The sequence below is a fragment of the Phodopus roborovskii genome, unplaced genomic scaffold (genome assembly GCF_943737965.1).
Source record: "Phodopus roborovskii unplaced genomic scaffold, PHOROB, whole genome shotgun sequence".
Taxonomy (NCBI): domain Eukaryota; kingdom Metazoa; phylum Chordata; class Mammalia; order Rodentia; family Cricetidae; genus Phodopus; species Phodopus roborovskii.
This window is the reverse complement of record NW_026126525.1, coordinates 34872604-34892141: the sequence shown is the minus strand read 5'-3', so window position 1 is coordinate 34892141 and position 19538 is coordinate 34872604. Positions and strand designations below refer to the sequence as shown.

The following is a 19538-nucleotide window of genomic DNA, read 5'->3' as shown; positions in this document are numbered from 1 at the left end:
AAGATGATGCCAAAGGAGGGAAGCGGCTGCTCGCAGCTCCCTCTCTACTTTGATGACTTCTGACTGCATTGATGATAAATTAAATGGGCTCATGACTTATTAACTGGGTGGGAAAATGTATATTTAAACACTCCTGATACATTTGGAAGACTAAATCAGTAATCCTAAACTCTCAATCATCTTCCTAGTTGAAGGGATGTCACATAAGAGAGCTCCATTACTTACCCCAAGCAAAATTCTGAACATTTATAGAGTATTGGTTAGACCGAATGGGTCTTTTAACCACCAAAGAGCAATTTTACTCTTTTAGTTCAGCTACAACTGTTAATTTTATATATGTTACTCTAACTGCACCTACCCCACAAGCCAGAAAGATGCTTGTACACTAATTATTCACTACCTAGCACTGGCTGTACCATGCTTCAACCCTGAGGTGACTGTATTTTTTATCAGAAGTAAAGATCCTTAACATTTTGGTTAGTTTTGCAGGCTTATGTTGCACAAATGTGTGATCCCCCCCCCACCTTTGGCCTTGTTGCATTTTCAAAATGTAAATAATAAAGCCTGCTTCCAAATATTGAGGTGAAGACTGAGGGAGAGAGGAAAAAGAAAAAGCCCAATAAAACAGAGAACATCTCTTATAACATGGCACTTGGCAGGTGATAGACAGATGTCCATCTAGCAACCCAAACCTAGACTCCAGCTGGGCTGGCTGAAATCTTGAAGTGGGCCTCTCAATAAGCACTGGCTACTGGCTGGCTTGTCTGCCCAGGCCCCCACACTGGGAAATACCACATTACCCTAGTTCACATGACTACAGGAAAATCCTAGGTGGCATTTCATATGAGGTGAACTTTGTACAGGTAATTAGAACAGAGTGGGCACCTGGCCTATGTTAGGTTCCAATCTCTTTTCAGGAACTAAGAGCAAGCCAAATGAGACAAGCAAAATGCGCATGTGTATGTCGACACTACCTGGCTTGACTGTGTCTGTGCTTTGGAATCCCAGAAGACAAGGTGTCTTACGTTTGTTCAAATTATTTTCTGCTGCTTATAATTAATGATCTTTGTGTTAGCTTTTTGTTACTATAACAAAATACCAGAGAGTAAACTGAGGTGGTGGTTTGAAAGAAAATGGTTCCCAATGGGAGCGGCACTAATGGGAGGTGTGGCCTTGTTGGAGGAAGTGTGTCACCGCAGAGGCCAGCTTTGAGGTCTTATATATATGCTGAAGCCACGCACAGTTAGACAGTCTACTTCCTGTCGTCTGCAAGATGTAGAACTCTCAGCTGCCTCTCCAGCACTATGTCTGCCTACATGCTGCCATGGCCACCATGATGATAATGGACTGAACCTCTGAAACTGTAATCGAACCACCTCAGTTAAATGTTTTCCTTTATAAGAGTTGCCATGTTCACGGTGTCTCTTCACAGCAATAGAAACCCTAACTAAAACAACCGATAAAGAGAAAAGGGCTTCCTTGTCTCACAGTTCTGGAGGTTCCAGTCCATGACCAATTGGGTCTGTGGTGAGAGAGCACATTGTAGTGGGAGTGCATGGCACAGCAGAACTGCTTACCTCATGACCAGAAGCCAATCAGCCCGTTTCAAGAGGACACCTCCCATGACCTAACTGCCTTGCCGCTTAAAGTCTCCACAAGTTTAGCGCCACTGCCACGGGGGGGGGGGGGGGAAGGGGGGCGGCGCAACCCTTAGCAAATGGGCCTTTCAGAGACACATCCAGGATTCCAACCTTAGCAATGCTGTCATCTCAATCTCCATGATGGCAAAGCCCCTGTGTGTCTGACATTACTCTCGATTTGAATAGCAAATGACTCCAAAAACATTACAGCAAAATGAGTGGCTATATTCTCTGTAGTCCACATCTAGTTGAACTTCTGATAGGTGGGGGGTCCAAACATGAGGGAGCTGTTTGGGCACTTAATTGTGAATTTTGAATAATGAGGGTCATAGATGCCAATCCATCCAAAGGCATGTAGGAGATATCTGGTGAATAGGGGTTTATGCTGGGAAACTAATTGTAGGAGCCAGCTTAGTTCACTTCACCCCATGAGCCTCAGTTTCCTTTGTGACAATGACAACAACAGTATGAGTCTGCACGGTGCTTATCAGTCAAGAGTTCCATTGGGAACACAAAAACTGCTCTAAGAATCCTAAGCAGAAGAAGATTTGCTGGTAACACAGGAAGAGTTAAAAAGCAAGTAGGGGCCCATGCTGGCGGTACAGGCTTGTAATCCAGATACTCAGGCAGGAGGGTTACAAGTCCAAGGTTTGCTTGGGTTATGAAGGGATTTTAAGGTCAATCTGGGCAATTTGGTGAGATCCTGTCTCAAAATAAAAGAAAGACCCAGTTTATAGAGCTGCGTGGAAAAGCACTTGTTCTAGATCAATCCAGTGGTAGCAGGAAGAGGAGGGGGGAGAGGAGGAAGGAAGAAGAGAAGATGGGGGGAGGAAGGGTAGAAGGAGGCCATTGCTGTTTCCACACAAAAGGGGCCAAGGGAATTCAGAGTCAAAGGAGTGTCCAGGACTAATCCAAGCAGCTACACCATGGCCAGCCTATGCAGAGGTGGACTGTGCCCTGCCTGAGAAGAGCCAGCTGCTGTGGGTGAGGCCATCCAAGGCAGATGGAGGGGGACAGGTACCTTGGATCTCCTTCCAGGCCCAAGCACTTTCTATGGTCTAACCTAGGCTGAACCTCAAGAGGCCAATGTGACACAGCATCCATGCACATGCCCGTGCCACCTCAACTCTGGACAGGAGTCACCTGTTATCCTTCAGTGGTTGGCAATGCTATTACCTGATGAGCAAACTAAGGAATGGAGTGGGTTATGCAAGTTGCCAAACAACAGGTTAGATGATGGTAGACTGGAATTCAGACCTAAAAAATCCAGTTCAGTCCTTTTACCAGTATAGTAAACCAAACAAAAGGCCACACTGTTGCAGGGTGACATCTGCTCTTTGGCAATGGGTGCTTTAAAGACTGAACACTCAAAGCTGCACTGAGGCTGTTTCAGCACAAAGGCTGTACAGATGTTCCTGGTCACTCTGACACCACCCAGCGCTGTGCACCCTGGGAGATACAAATTCAGGGCCCTCCTGGTTCACACCCAGTTCCAAATGGAACACCTTCCCCCTGCAAACATGGTCACAGGGTTTAGGAAAACCAACTGCATATGTCATCCATTGAGCAGATAGATGTTCACAGAGAAAGGACTACAGTAGATCGGGACAGTAAGTGCGTTAGCTGCTTGTCTATGGAAGGCTGGGTTCAGTCTGAGGTGATAGAGCATATTGCAGTGGGGAGACCCAGTAGTAGGCGCAAGGGCATCTGGTCACACTGTGTCCCCAGCCAGGAAGCTGACAATGATGAACCCTAGTGCTCATGTTTTCACCCCACCCCCTCTATTTCTTTCCCCAGTCCAGGGACCCCAGCCCACAGAATGGTGCTGCTCACGTCCAGGGTGGGCTTTCCCTTCCTCGGTTAAACCTCTCTGGAGATGCCCTCACAGACATGCCTGTGTTTCCATGGCAATTCTAAATCTAGCCAAGGTGACAGTGAAGATTAACCACCACAGTAAGGATTCAAGAATTCATTTTTGTTCTCCTCCATAAAAGTCATTGCTGTCCAATGCTTCTGGGACATCAGAGAGCACAGGGATCTAATCGGAGTCCATGGCCACAGTGCACATTCAAAAGTTATACAGTGTCACATTAATGTAACCTCAGCAGACAGGACTAGCAACAAAGCAATCTAGTTTTGTTTTCACAGTTTCCAAAGCCTCACATAACTAATGCCACTATATCAGAGACGGAGTATAGTCTGTATCAAGGCTCTAGCACTGGGATTAAAATATCCTAAAAATAAGGGAAATGTCCAGAGAGACCATTTTTAAAAACAAATGAGGCTATAATTTTAGATTCTAAAGCCAGACAGTGAATATACTGTAAAGCTAACCTTTACATGGCTTCCAAGTTTTGAAGTTTGTACCTATATATCAGCTTCTTTGCCTATTTTTATTATTAATCATTATTTTGTGATAGGTTTCACTATGTAGCCTCAGATGACATAGAAGTCACTATGTAGCCAGATTAGCCTTGACCTAGAGATTACACTAACCTGCTGAGTGTTATTTTCTTGCCAATTATACAACCTTTTCTTCTTCTTCTTGGATCTATTACCTATAAAGATATATTATCGATGATATTTATCGTTTACAGTATATTGGAATTCTTGAGTACTGACATACTAGGCTCTGGGTAGAAAAGTAGAGTTGGGTGTAGTGGCACACACCTTTAGTCCCAGCAGAAGAGGAGGCAGAGGCAGGCAGATCTTTAAGTTTGAGGAGGCTAGCCAGTCTACAGAGTGAGTTCCAGGACGGCTGGGGCTATACAGAGAAACCCTGTCACAAAATAAATAAATAGATAAATGAAATGAAAGAAATAAAAAGCATGCAGTGGGAAGGAGCTCCTGCACCCCTGTGTAACTGTGTATCTCTAAGATGGAGCATCTATGAACAAATATGCACTGCATTGCCCAGGCTTCCAGGTCAAACATCAGAAAGAAAGAACATCACATATCTAAAGACTTAAGACACCATGTCTTGTTATACATCATTTGGAAGAAGACACAGCTCTCTAGCAAGAACTGTTCACCCATGAAATGAAATAACCCTTCTGGGAAAGAATGATGAATTAGTTCATAAACACTATGTTTTTAACTGGCCTGGGAAAAATCAAGCAGAGGAGGCACAGTTGGGACCTTATTGGGCAATATTCCATCTGTAGTGTTGCAGGATATTTGACCACACTGTAAAACCCTACGACTGTTAATAAAATTAACTTTAGATCAGGGGGGTAGAGCCAGTGACTAGTTAACAAGAATTAGCCATAGAGTATGGAAGATCTAAGAATACAGATGGATGGACACACAGGGAGGAAGGCTTAGGGAGGGATTTGCAGTCATTTTAGTTTGGGATGAGTGGAGAGGTACTTCTCTTGCTGGGTCTTGGCCAAAATGGAAGGTCAGCTGGTTGCTTCTTGGCCTCTCTGATCCAGCAGGTTTCACCCCAACATCTGACTCCTGAGTCTTTATTGGTAAACAGAATGACAGAGACTTAGTTAAAACCTATATTTGGTGGCCACAGCTGAGCCAGCGCCGGTGGGCCGAGGTCTGAGCAGTGGGGTGCTGACTGTGGGGCCAAGTGGCACAGATAGGAGTCAAAATATCAGTAGATTCAGGTTGGGCTGCTAATCCGACAGAAACTGCTCTAGCCCACCACATCCAACACCATGGAGCAGATGGATGGAGCACTAAATGTAGACACTGCTGTGCAAAGTTTGGAATTTTACCTATTACACAACCCCATTGCATGCTGGCTCTAAGGTGTCCATGCCTATCTAGAGGCACAGAGGTATAAGTTGTCCAGAGTCACATGGGCACAGAAAGACTGGTGGCGGAATTTACCTGGGCTGTATCTTACCCTGGTAACGCTCTCGCTCTCGGGATAGGAAGCACCCACAGGGAGGGAGTGGAGAGTGCGAGAGCAGAGCAGGTAAGAAGCCTTGACTCAAAGGGTTGTGTCATTCTGAGTCGCAACATAAGACACAGTGCCAAGCATAGCGGCCAGTCTACTGTGAGGGCTGAGTAAATGCACATTTAATAAATCATCTGAGATGCAGATGGTCCATAACAAAGGATGGGAGGTAGGAAGAGAGAGAGAGAGAGAGAGAGAGAGAGAGAGAGAGAGAGAGAGAGAGAGAGAGAGAGAGAGAGAGAGAGAAGGGGGAAGGGAATTACACAGCTTGATACCTCGAGGAAGTAAAGAAGAGAGAAGAACACCAACTTTACCCGGCTTCAAAGTGTACAGAAACAAACACGGCTAACTTAGGATGACTTGAGGAGGAAAGCACAGGGCCCCAGCCTGCATCACGAGAGGCACCTCTATTCCCCTGCTCTGATTCGCATACTTCTTTGGTATAGTCTCCAACCAGAGGATCCCAGGCTTCAGCGGATGATTAGCAAGCAGAGCTGCTTTATGCTGGGAATATAGTTCGGTGACAGAGAATCTGCCTAGCAAGTGTAAAGCCCTGGGTTCAGTCCTCAGCACTGCAACAATTAAAACCAAACAAAAACTTGCCTAATAGGGAGTAAATTTCTAAGACAAAGCATATACTCTCCATCCCCACCTCTCATTTGTACAGTACTGACATCTTTCCAACCTTACCTTATTTTAAGAAACTTTTCACTTTCCACCCCCCAGCTTAGTGAATTTAATGAATAGTATTAGGTTTTATCTTTCTTATAAATATCTCCTACAGCCTCCATTATGTCAATAAAAAAGACAAAGCAACTATTAAGCTAGAGGGTAGGTAGAGATAAATCAGACCATTTCCTTTAGTCATGAAAGGGTCACAGACAATGACTCCAGGCCACTGAATTTGTAGAGGACATATATTAAGAGATTTCTCTCCATCTGTTACACACAGTGCTTTTAGCAATTGCTGCTTATCTTTGAAATGGGATTCCTGGTGGCAGCAGAGACTAGAGTGTGGGGTGAGCACCTCTGGAGGTGGGCTGGTTTCTGTCACACTTTATTGTTCTCTAATTCATGTAGAAAGCCAAAAGTGTCACTTGGATAGGCCAATAAATACTAACTGGCTGTAGGGAGATAATTTTTTTTTTTTTTTTAACTTTGCTGTTCATTTTGCGACTCTGGGACATTACAGGGAAGAAAAGAATACCCTAAGACACCCCCATTTCAGAATGCTCTCTACTTCCTGACCTGGAGAATGCCCAAGTCAGAGGACACTGGACTTGAAACACCCAGACTTTAACTGGACACTGAGGCATTATAAACATGATCTGTTTATTTATTGAAATTGATACTCCACAGGCTGGAGAGATGGCTCACAACCAAAAATACTGATACTCCACTTGCTTTCCAGAACTAATCAGTGGCTTACAATAAAAGGCACATATTATATCAAGTTCTTACATTTTTAAAAAAGTAAAAATTTAAAGTCAAGCCAAAGGCAGAGGAAGTCAATGAGGGTGGATATGAGACATCCATTTAATGTGTGGTTTCATGCACAAAAATCGCTATGACTGAGAAGTCTAATTGAAACTTTCTTGTAGAAAGGAAAACACAGCAAACTACATATTTTTTTTTCCTAATAACAAATTCTTGTGTGTAAGTTCTTTAAGAGACAGTGCTTTTAAAGATGTTTCAAAGAAATGTGCATGCAAGTTTTCAATTCAAGGGCCACTTGGCAATGTGAAGGGACATCTTCAGGGATGACATTATCAAAAAAGTAGGAACTTTCTCTATAGAAGCTGTGTTCTTATGAAGCAGTGCTCTGCAAGAAAGGCATGGGACAAGGAACCAGTAAATCAGAGTTTCAACAATATTCCTTTTCAACAATGCACAATGGTTTAAATCTGTGTAGAATCAGTGTTTGTTAGTGTCTTCTCCTCCTCCTCCTTTTTTTTTTTTTGGTTTTTTGAGACAGGGTTTCTCTGTGGCTTTCGAAGCTGTCCTGGAACTAGCTCTTGTAGACCAGGCTGGCCTTGAACTCACAGAGATCTGCCTGCCTCTGCCTCCCGAGTGCTGGGATTAAAGGCATGTGCGCCTCTACCGCCTGGCTTTCTTCTAGCCTTTTTATAATCCCTACCTTCTGTCACCACTGGTTAGTACATTTTGCCTTTTTACCCCCAAAGAATTTTATGCTAACAGAGCCATATGATATGTATTCTTTTTCTCAGTGTGTATGGGGTCTTATTTCTACAGTTATTTTGAGAATCAGCACAGTGTTGTGTGACTCAGTAGCTGGACACCCATGTCTATATTCACCTGCTAATGGATATTGGATCTGGACATGGCTTTGCCTACTACTCTACACCTGAGAAGCCAAACCTAGGTAGGTGCCAGGTGGAGAGATGTAAGCACTAGCACAGGTCCCCAGCTGTAAAGAGCATGGCTGGCTTTCTACTCTGGCCACTCTTGCTTCCTTTTGGCTCTTTCCTTTTTCTAAGAGTATTCTCTGGAAATGTCCAGTTGGAGTTACAACACAGAAACATGGCACCTGGATCTATGGTTGTGAACCGGTTGTGAAGGCAACATGACTCTCTTGTCCTTGGAGAGGATAGTGAGGCCAGGAATGAGGTCCAGTGAGAAGTACAGCCTTGGTGACCTAAGTGTGATGGATGACAGCTGTGTCAGGACCCAAGTGACTGGCTGAGAATTCCTTATGGGATAATAATATTCATAAATTTTCTCTACCAAAACCCAACTCTTCTAAGCACTATCTATTCTAGGGCTTTAATTCCAAGCTCCGACCCGGTCTGGCTTTGTAAGAAGCCCAGGGAAATACCATGCTATTCTGGGTGATCTGAAAGATGTTGGTTTTTGAAGAACTTTCAGATTTCTCTGAGGAGCCACGTGAAGGGATTTCAGATCATTTGCCACCATCACAGTGAACCAGAAACCACAAATTTTACAGAAAGTCAAGGTCAGAATAATGCAAACAATCCATGTTGAATTTCTTTAAAAACTTTTTTTTTTTTTTTTTTTTTTTTTTTTGAGACAGTCTTCCTGGCTGGTCTGGAACTCCTATGTAGACAAGTGAACCGTAAACCCACCAAAGCTGCCTGCCTCTATCTCCCGAGTGCTGTGACTAAAATGTGCATCACCATATGTGGCTTTGTTTTACAGGGTCTGATGGATGGATGACCTCAGGCTCTCTCTGAAGCCATCGGTGGCTCTGAACTAACCTTCTTGCCTCCATTCCCCATATTCCACCTCATTTGATTTATGCCAATAGAGATTCCACCCAGGGATTTGTGCACACCAACGATTACCATGTTACTATAGTAGCATGGTGAGCCATGTATGACAAGTGGTGGGAAACCCCTCTGAATTTCTGCTACCAGAGGGATGATCCCTGATGCAGAGGGAGGGCCAAAGAGACCAGGACACTGAGTAAGGGCCCCTAAGAGTGCAAGCAAAGAACCACGATAGGCTTGCTTATGGGGACTTCCACTTCACTTCTTTCTCTTGACCGGCTCCAATTCCCAGAACTCAACTGCCCACAGTGATCCTCTCTGAGCTCAAACTGAGCTCGAATCCTCTTTCCCTAGAGGCTCCCAAGCCAGATTATATTTGCACTCATTGCATTCAATAGGAAGCTATAAATCTCAGGGTGATTGCTTTTGAGTTCAAAGCATTCAGGGTGAAAAGTGGTTTATAAAAAGCAGCGATTGAACATTCACTTGCAGCAACACCAGGCTTAGGACATGCACAGCCCAGCTGAGCATCTGGGACATGAGCCGTGACAGAGCGAAGCTCTGCTCACAGTAGCTCCAACCTTTCCACTCTTAGGCACTCACCCATGTTTATGTGAGTGGCTCAGCCACAGCTCCAACCAAGACTACTCCTTGGAATGCTCCAAGATGGTGCCTCGAAGATTGGTTCTGAAGGTGACTATAACCAAGAGCAACAATCTCCTCCCCATTGCATCCAGGAGGGCTCACTTGTTTCAGGACTCAGGATTTGAAAGATGAATATTTCTTTAGGGACTTCGAAGTGCTCATGTTTAAATAAAAGCTGGTTGGCTGACAGCTGGGCAGGAAGAGATTGCGCGTGAGAGCTAGACTAGGAGAGAAGCCACATGACAATGCTGTACTGAGAAAAGGTACCAAGCCATGTGGCTAAACATTGATAAGAATTATGGGTTAATTTGAGGGTAAGAGTTAGCTAGTACCAAGTCTGAGCTATGTGCTGAGCATTTATAAGTGATATAAGCTTCTGTGTGGTGATTTGGGAAGCGGCTACTGGGTATTTGGGACAAAGTGGCTCTGGGGCAGGAAATGTCTATTTACATTGAACTTGTTTGCATCCTATAGAACCAGCAGGGATAGAACCAGCAGGACAAGTCCCCTGGCTGGTGCTAAAGCCCACACAGGACACTGGGCAGTGAGCAGAGCCAGGACCACCAAAATGGATGAGATGCTTCTCACAAGGATTTGACTTCTATGTCACCATGACTGATGTGACTCAAGATGCCCACCTGAATTCCCCGAGGGGAAGTTTTCTAGGCAATCACTTACAATGACTTTCCTTAAAGGATATATATATCAAAGCCCAGCAATCACCTCAGCATGATCAGTGGGAGGCAAGGAAGCCACTTGTGAAGAGCAATACTATCCCTATAGCACAAGTCAGCAGACTGGCCAAGCAAATCCCGATGCCCCCGTCTTATCATGAGGCTGTATTAAAAAGATATTAACTCTAGAGGTCAGGATAATACTGTGGCACGGGGAGAGAATTATTATTCTCTCTCCAAAGACATCTCTCCCTGAGGCATAGCAGCAGACACCCCAGATTAAACTTTCATCAGCAGAGCTTGGGGTTCCATCAATCTTTTATTACTGTCTGGCTCACAGAATCCTCAGCTGGGGGGCATTAGGAAACGGTTTCCCATATGGAGACCTAGCAAGTCACACCTAGGAGAAGCAATGATGGCCAAGGAAAAACTATAGATAACTTTCTGATTAGCTAAAAAAGCTAAAGGTGGGGTGGGATGGGGTGGGGCGGGGTGGAACTGATGGCTCAGTGGCTGGGAGAACACTGCTCTTTCAGAGGATCTGAGTTGCTCCTACATCACGCAGCTCACAACTACCTGCGCCACCACTGCCTGGCACCTTTCCCCCTTTTAAAGCTGAGCATTCCGTGTACTTTGTCAGTGATTGAAAGCTGTCTGATACCCAACCTCTAATACGCACATCGTGTGTGACATGGTGCAGTACAGCTAAACAATAGGATAAACACAGCCGCACACTTAACTCTCCAAGTGCTCTATGCTGTAGCTTAAATATTAAATGCCTTTCAAAGGCTCATACACTAAGGGCTTGGACTCCACCCTGGGGACTGGGTGCTGGAACCTTTAAGAATAGGATGATGAACCATCACCGGGGTTGTGCACTGAAAGGCATATTAAGACCCTGGCTCCTCATCAACCTCTTTGCCTCCAGGCCACTTGTTCCTACCATGAATGTGTAACTAAGGCATAAAAGCAATAGGGCCAAATAATCTCAGTTTAAAGTGAACTTTTCCTCTCTTTAAAGCTGATGATCTCTGGTATTTTGTCACAGTGATGGAAGGCTGACTGCCACTTTCCCTAGCACATAACAGACTGGCTCCTTCAGTATGTGCTAATTCATTTTTAACTGTCAACAAAGGCCCTGTAGCACCACCAAGCAGCAGAAGCAATACCAGTTATTTGAACAGAGACAAAAGAATTGCCACTGGTAACACAAAGGCCACGAAGAGAGCATTACGAGATTCTGAACTCCACAGTTAGAGGTACCCAGGAAAGAGGCTGGGGATACTGAAATTGAGATGTTTGAAGGAGGTGTTCCACAGAGCTAAACTGAGCCAAACTAATTCCTCTGTTTAAAGATAATTATCTCATGCATTTTGTCATAATGACAGAAAGCTGATTAACACACTTCTGCCCTAATACAGCAGACTGTGGGCCAGTGTTGGAATAGCTAGACAAGATAACAGCCGTAGTCTGAGGCCGAAGAATTGTTCCCGGAAATTTGTGCCCGAGCAATGCAGTGATACAAGTCCCAAAGGAAAAAGTGGAAAGAGGGCTCCGGATAGAGTTCAATGGTAAGGCACTTGCCTACCTAGCATGGATGAGACCCAGGTTCAAATCCTAGTCCTGCCAAAGAACGAGGGGCTCCAGAGAAGGCCAGCTGGAGTTGGTTTTTTTTCTTCCTAACTAAACTGCAGTACTGTCAAGGTCTAACCAAAAATAAGCAGTGTTTTCAAAAGAAACCAAACCAAAACAACAACACCAGAAACATGAACATGTACTATGTGTGACAAAAAGCCTTTGAAAGCAATTTGAACCAAATTCATTCTTAAAACCCATTGGGGATAACCTAGGGGAGGAGAATATTTCTGAACATCCAGCACAATCCTTTGTTGTTGTTTTTTTTGTTTTTCGAGACAGGATTTCTTTGGCTTTCCTGGAACTCTCTTTGTAGACCAGGATGGTTTTATCTGACAGAGGTCTACCTGCCTCTGCCTCTCAAGTGCTGGGATCAAAGGCGTGCACCACCTTTTTTTTTTTTTTTTTTTTTTTTTTTTTTTTTTTGGTTTTTTGAGACAGGGTTTCTCTGTATTGCTTTGGAGCCTGTCCTGGAACTAGCTCTGTAGACCAGGCTGAACTGGAACTCACAGACATTCACCTGCCTCTGCCTCCCAAGTGCTGGGATTAAAGGTGCTCACCACCAATGCCCAGTGCTACAATCCTTTATATTCATTGAATAAAACATTCCTGAGATCAAAACCAGACAGAACAACTAAGCTGAAGAGAAATCATCTGATGGTTTAGGAATAATCTGTGACATACAGAAAGCTTATTAAAATTAGTTATCACAATCAGAAATGTGATATACACACACTTTCCAGGAAGAGAAGGTCTGCCCTGCAAACCACACTTACAAACATTTCACAAGGAATACATTCAACCTGAGTAATATGGGAGGACCAGTTCCTAAAAAGCACGTGTATGCAATGGTGTTGATGGCTGCTTTTAATTACAGAGAAATTATATCTTCATTAGAGCAGGCCCAATGGGGTCTCCACTTACAGTCATTATTTATTGAATGCAATCAAATTTTTCTTAATAAACAGACCTCAGCAATTTAGTGTCGCCATTAATTTAAATGAATGAGTTTGCTACCCTGAGCAGCCTTCCCCAAAGTGTGTTTCCACGAAGGAGACTGATGCATATCTTTATTTCTCTCCACAGACCACGAAAAGGCTTGGTCCTCAATTCACAGAACTGCTGGGAAGTGACCTTTAAGAATGACCCTTTAAGGATTCAGGCATTACGCTGGCCTGCCTGTCCCGTTTCCCTACCCCCCCAACCACCCCACCCCCCACCCCCTGGGGTCACCTGGCAGAATGCACTCAGGCAGTACTCTGGTCAGCCCAGGGCTCCACGAGAATGAGTCTGCACACAAGTGCAAAGCATCCCTTTAAAAGATAGACCCTGCCCATGAAAGCTCTCTTTCCTGCTCTTCTCTTTCCCAGTTTTACCCTGTGGTTCTCCTGGGGCAGACAGGACTTTTCTCCCTCTTCTGTTCTGTTCTGTCTGTGTCTCTTTATCTCTTTTCTTCCCCCTTCATCCCTTTCTAATAAAACTTCTCAATAAGCTCTGTCTGCCTGGGGTGTCTGTCCCCTGCCTTGATCACCCTCGCCTGCCATGGAATCTGCCAAGGTTCCCCACACAAGGTCCCCCTCCAGCTTTATTCATAACGTCTATGATGGGGGGGCACTGGGACCCTGGGCTCATTTCTTTCTTCCATTGGTTTCCCAGCCATGATGAGGGAAATAACTCCCTCTAGATTTACAGCCACATTGCCACAGTCCTAAAAGCAAAGCAAGGATGCTAATGTCAAGGACCCTTTTCCTTTTAGAAAAAAAAAAATTACCTGAGACATTTTCACAGCAACACAGATCTGAACTGACTAGTATTCTAGTGTAGACGGCAGTACAACACAAACCACAGTGTAAAAAGGAACTGTCACTTAGTTTAACAGTTTTCCAAGTGACTCCAGACTGGTGGTTCTCATCTTGACGTCTTGACCCATTTGAAGGGACTCTAGCCAGCTCAAGCATGGCAAACATGGCTCTGGCAGGCCTCACCCTTTTCCCTGATTCCTAGCCGCGCCCCCCCCCCCCCAATCTCTACTTCATCCTAAGTGAAACTACTACCCAAGGGGTTTCTAGGAAACTAAGTCCGGCCTTAAGAAAAAAAACGCTAAACCCAAAACACTTTCAGAAGCTCCGGAAGTTACACAGCTCAGTGGGGTGCAATGCTCTGTTGGTGAAGGTCTGGCACACATACTTTCCTTACTCATTTTAACCACATCAAGAAACCCCCCAAGAGAGGGTTTTCTCAGCAAGGCAAGCTACAAAAGAGAATGTTTTCCCTGGCAAAATGAAACACTGTTATGTTTTATTCATGCCAAGTGAAAATCCTTTTCCTTTGCAGCATTACAAATTGAATTTTCTCTTGTAAATTGTTGTTAAGGAAAAGAGAGAATTAAAAGCAAAGGAAAGTTAAATATATGTACCCACACATACAAACATACACACACACGCATATATACATATATCTGTCTGTCTATCTATCTATCTATCTATCTATCTATCTATCTATCTATCTATCTATCTATCTATCTATATCCCAGAATACAAAGGCTTCTTCCAGGGCATGAAAACTCGGGGGACCAATGGGATAAAACAGAACTTTTAAGTGGCAAACTTGCTTCTTTACTTACTGAGCCAAAAGGGCTCAAAGCCACCCTGCAACCACAGAGACTTGCTGAGGTCCTCCCTAGGGGGAGGCCCTGACTTAACGCCCTCTTGGAGCTCTTTGGTGGGGGTGGGGGAGGGGAGGGGCTCTTCCTGCTCTGCAGGTAAATTGAACTCATCAAGATTTGCAAGAGTTTCCTATCTCCAATGATAAACCATCCCTGAAGCCACTGAAGTGTGACCCCTCCCGGATGCAGTGATTTGAAAAGGAAGCCATGTAATTAGCTGCATCTGTTAAGTACACATTGCTTAAAAAAAAAAAAATCAAGAGTAAACGTTCACTAACCACTCGCATGTTTTCATCATCATGCCAATTATTACATATACACTCACTGGCGCATACACACATGTGCTGCTGTCCCTGGCAGTCATCTTCATTTTTCAGATGAGAGAAAATAAGGAGCAGAGACTTTGAACAATTTTGCCATCTAGAATCCAAGGCACTTTTCTCTTACACACATGTAGCAACTGGACTTATTTTAAAGGAAACAGTGTAGACAGAAAACTTGCATGAGTTAAATCTAACCTAAAACATAGGTAGCAGTTTTGAGGACTTGCCTCAGTGGGGGAGTGCTTGCTTAGCATGCTTGTGGTCCTCAGTCAAAAGCAAACAAACCAAAACAAATAACAGACCTGAATGCATATTTCTAGTTGGTTGTGGAAATATATAGTGGTCTCTACTTTGGCTCCTGCTGTACAGATAGACATGGAGGACAGAAATTGGGAAAGTAAGAGCCCTCTACAGAGGCTACATGTTTTCAGAGATGGGTAATGGCCACCTCAGAGATTCTCTGTCACAGTAATTCACCGAAGTGAAGACGAGCACTCCAGTCTACAGCAATCCAAATGAATGGCAGGCTACATGAACCACGCACTTGCTCTCCCCAAAGCACCTGCTCCAGTTCTTGGGCTCCTCACCCTGGTATTGATGGCTCAGAGATGTGCTACGCTCCCAGGAAGCTTTAACCCAACCAGCAACCAGAGAATTCTTTCTCAAATCTGGTTCCAGCATAAATGCTTGTCCTCTGACAAATAATTCAGTCATAAGTCTTCACTTCTGGTTTGGGATGTGGAACTTGTCAAAGATCATCAAACACAAACCTGTGTATGGTGCTTCATACACAGGAAGGCTGTATAAGACAAGGCAGACCCTCCCCTAATAAAGGACTGCACTACCCAATTTCAAATACATAAACAAGCCAGAATGTTCAGGAAAACCATCCCCCTTTGACACCTGTGATTTTTATCTAATTCTGTAAAATTTTGTTCACTTTCAACATGACACTTTAAATGTTCAACAGCTTGACCCAACATGCTAGAAAATGCCCCCATACCTTGGGACTTGCCAAATCATTGATTATACCTTAAGTGTCAACTGAATGTACTATTTTGCAGTGGGGTTCAAGTACAACATTAGTGGTAACAACTGCTAAAGTTATTAGCCATGACATGGGCCTGAAAATCAGAACATCAGTTTTCCTGTCACTTGGAAGAACAGAAGATTCACAGTACTTATGGTAACTCATTTTCAGTAGAACAACATAAAAACACAAGTGGAAGCCAACTGCTATAACTAAACATTTCAACTGTTAAAAAACTTCAGCCAAACCCAAGCTGCTGATACTCTGACTTAAAGATGGAAGGTTTAGGCTTGTGTGTGACCTTATCCTCTCAAACAAGATTCCCCCCACCCCCCCAAGAAACATCACTAGTGGTGTAGATTTGAGGCAGCCAGGATGGAAGCAAGTACAATGTACAATAACATTGATTAGAAAAAGAATGTGGAGAAGAGAGAAATAATGGGGTTCGGGATTGTCTGATGCATAGGGTACTTGGTAAAATGAGGGAGGAGAAGTGTGTATGCAAGCCCCTCACGCCACAGGAGTGGCCAGGCCCATCCCCCAAGGACTTGTAACTGTCAGGTTCCACCCACATAATACTTTAACTGCCCTAACTGATAAACCCAGCCCCATCCTAAGAGTAAAAAGTCCAATCTATGGACATGAAATACCACCAATCTCCACCCTGAGAAGTTCCACCCCCTTCCCAAGATGCTCTATATAAGCCCCGTATCCTTCAGTTTGCTGCTGTTTCTCATCCAAGCAGAGGCAGCTATAGTCCTGGTTTTTTTCCCCTCCCAATAAATCTCTTGGGTTAGGTTTGTTGTGCGATGTGACTTTGCGGTAGTCGTTGACTCCCAGCTGCCAGGGTACCTTTCCATCGAGCTTTAATGCTTGCAATGTAGACCCAAAGGCATGCATGAGTCAGAGATGACCCAAATTTGAAGGATGGAGGCCAGGGAGGGAAAGCTTGGGAGGCAGGCGAGAAGAGCAAAGACTCTGGTCTATTACATCTCTAACCAGTTTCTGTTAGGATTCATATTGAGGGTTATACGAGCCCAGGAACTCACCGGCCATTGTCTCGGCCCACACCCCATACTCGGATGCTCACAATGGGCTGGGAGTGTAGCACAGAGCGGTCCATGGGGTCCACAAGGCTGAGCATGTCATTTTCCAAAATCAGATACATGTCTTTGCCCTGGGAATCAACAAGAAAATATGGAGACCTTATATCTAATGTGTCCTAGCCTGCTTTCTAGCCAGCTCTTCTCTTTAACTATATTTCTGGATCTAGACAAATTCCTAACACGAAGGTCCCAGAAAATCTTCTTTTATGAACTCCCCATCCCCTCCAGCCTCCAATGCTCAACCCCCCTCCACCATTCTTCATGCCAAGGACACTCTTCTTCCTTGACCCACAGCCACATCCATCGCCTCCATTTCCCCCTCCTATGTCCGCAGGATGTTAACTGAACATCAAGTATTACACTGATGTCTGAGGTGTACTGAACTCTCAACTGCTCTATGACAGCTTGGCTGTGGATGCCAAGGCTGAGCCCTAAGTACCTGCTCAAGATCTGATGCAGAGTCTGTAATGGACATTGCCATTATACTAAGTGGGAGACATCTGGCTTTTCAACTCTTGGGCTGCAGTTTGGATTTGTAGGGTTCATTCATGTCCTCTCTCCCTATACAGGTTGGCTCTTGAAGGGCAGGAATGCTAGCTTATGTGACTTTCTTCTTCTCTCATAGAATCCTCACGTACATTTTCAAGGAATGATTAGCCATCTGCTATATGGCTGCAAGACGGTCTCTCAAGAAGGTGGCCCAGATGCCAGCACACTGAAAGCAGGGAAGCCTGCCTGAGTTGAACCATGACACCTCTTGGTGGGGCTCCAATCCCAAACAGATCAGTGGCTCTTGGTGCAGTTTTTGAGAATGATGTCAAAGGTTCTTAGAATGACTGAGCTGTGATGCTTGGGGTGGTAGGGGCAGTGCCTCTGTCTGATAGTGATTAAGAGTGGCCAGGGTCTGCAGCTGCATTCAGAGTTATCGCGGTAAATAAGGATCAGAATAAACAAATAGGCCGAGAGCTTTCCCTCAAGAGCAGATGAGCATGGGGTGGCTTCTGAGCTGTGAATGTCTACTGATGGACCTCTGAGGATCTGAGGATCAGAGAACTCTTTTAGCCTCTGAGAAATGTTCTTTCTCTCCTAGAGGCACAGTCCTGAGTGGCTTGTGGTGGGGTTAACCATTAGCTACTCTGGTGCCTCATACTGACAGTATTTGTCCTAACACATTAAGTCCCTCACTACAAAGTCTCCCAGAGCCCCAGGGTCAACAAAGCATGGAAGAATACAGGAAAGGGTGACTTACCTCTCCCCAAATGCCAACCGTGTCTCGGATGTCATTTTTGCAGTAGGAAAGCTGCCGGATGCAGTTGTTGACAGCTACACTGCTCTTCCCGGGGGCAAGATCCTCCTCGGCCATCTCTACCCAGCCCAGAGAACGCACAGCAAAACACTGGAAGACAAAGTCAGACAACATAAAGTGACACATCAATTGGGGTCATCCGCATCATGTTGCTTGGAACGACTAGGTCTACTCAGGGCACCTTTATTTGCCTCACTGTGGCTGACCATACAACTCAGTTAGCAAATCATCTACCGTTGGAAGACAAAATTGCGATGATTTGTATTTTAAAAGCACGGGGCAACCCTCTTTGTCTAACTGGTGTTGTGCTCTCAGATACTTTGTACTTAGAAGGAGAACACCAGGAGCTAATTACAGAGCTAACGGATGGCATGAAGTCCTCTAAGTTCTTATCACCTGTGAAAAGAGGTGTTTTTAATGGTAAAAAATGTAACCCCATGAGACCTAGGCAAAGAAAACAGAAGAGAGTGAACTACATGTACTAGTAAATGGCCAACAGAAAATGAACTCAGCAGTATTTAGGAGTTTTTTTTTTTTTTTTTTAAACTCTCAATGTTTTGTCTGGACATTTTCCCCCCTTACAGATATTTTCACTTATACATTATGGTTTTTGATTTTTGTGTCTTTATGGGATTTCTGTTTGTGTAAATGTGTGTGTGTGCGTCTGTATCTGTATGTGTTTATACTTTTTCTTTGGCTCTTTTTTTCCTTAAGATTTTATTTATTATGTATACAGTATTATGCTTGCATGTACCCTGCAGGCCAGAAGAGGGTACCAGATCTCTTTACAGATGGTTGTGAGCCACCATGTGGTTGCTGGGAATTGAACTCTGGACCTTTGGAAGACCAGTTCTTAACCACTGAGCCATCTCTCCACCCCTCTTTGGTTCTTTTTTAAAATTTTATGTTCATTTGTTTGCTTTTATTTTATCCTATCTTTGTATTATTATTATTTAATTTTTAAAAGATGCCTGCTTGTTTTCTAATGAGCAAGAGCAAGAACAGGTAGGGATTTGGGTGGTTGAAGGAGATCTGAGAAGATCTCTAGGAGGGGAAACCATAATCAGAACGTTGTATAAAAAAAAAAAAAATCTCTCACATATACATAAAATCACACACAAGCCAAAACAACAACAAAAAGCAAAAAAGAATTATGCACTTATTTTAACAAGTCAACATTCCCAAGACATGAAACACAGCACACAGCTTGTGCAATATTCTTTTTTTTTTTTTTTTTTTTTTTTTGTGCAATAGTCTTGATCATGCATGAGAGCTGCGGTCCTCAGATGATCTGAACTCTCTCACCCCTCCCTACAGCCTAAGGTTCCCCCCCCCCCAAGCTGTACACCAGGG

The 19538-nt window shown here is 44.1% G+C and overlaps 1 protein-coding gene across 7 annotated transcripts in view; it reads right to left on the bottom strand.

Moving 5' to 3' along the window:
• Apbb2 (amyloid beta precursor protein binding family B member 2) overlaps positions 1-19538 on the bottom strand; it is a 305019-nt gene that overhangs the window by 42024 nt on the left and 243457 nt on the right. For all 7 annotated transcript variants that reach the window (XM_051198467.1, XM_051198470.1, XM_051198471.1 and 4 more), the window contains 2 exons: positions 18129-18275; positions 16823-16950 (listed from right to left, as the gene is read on the bottom strand). In XM_051198467.1, coding sequence (XP_051054424.1) covers positions 16823-16950; positions 18129-18275 — 275 coding nt within the window. The remainder of the gene's footprint in view (positions 1-16822; positions 16951-18128; positions 18276-19538) is intronic.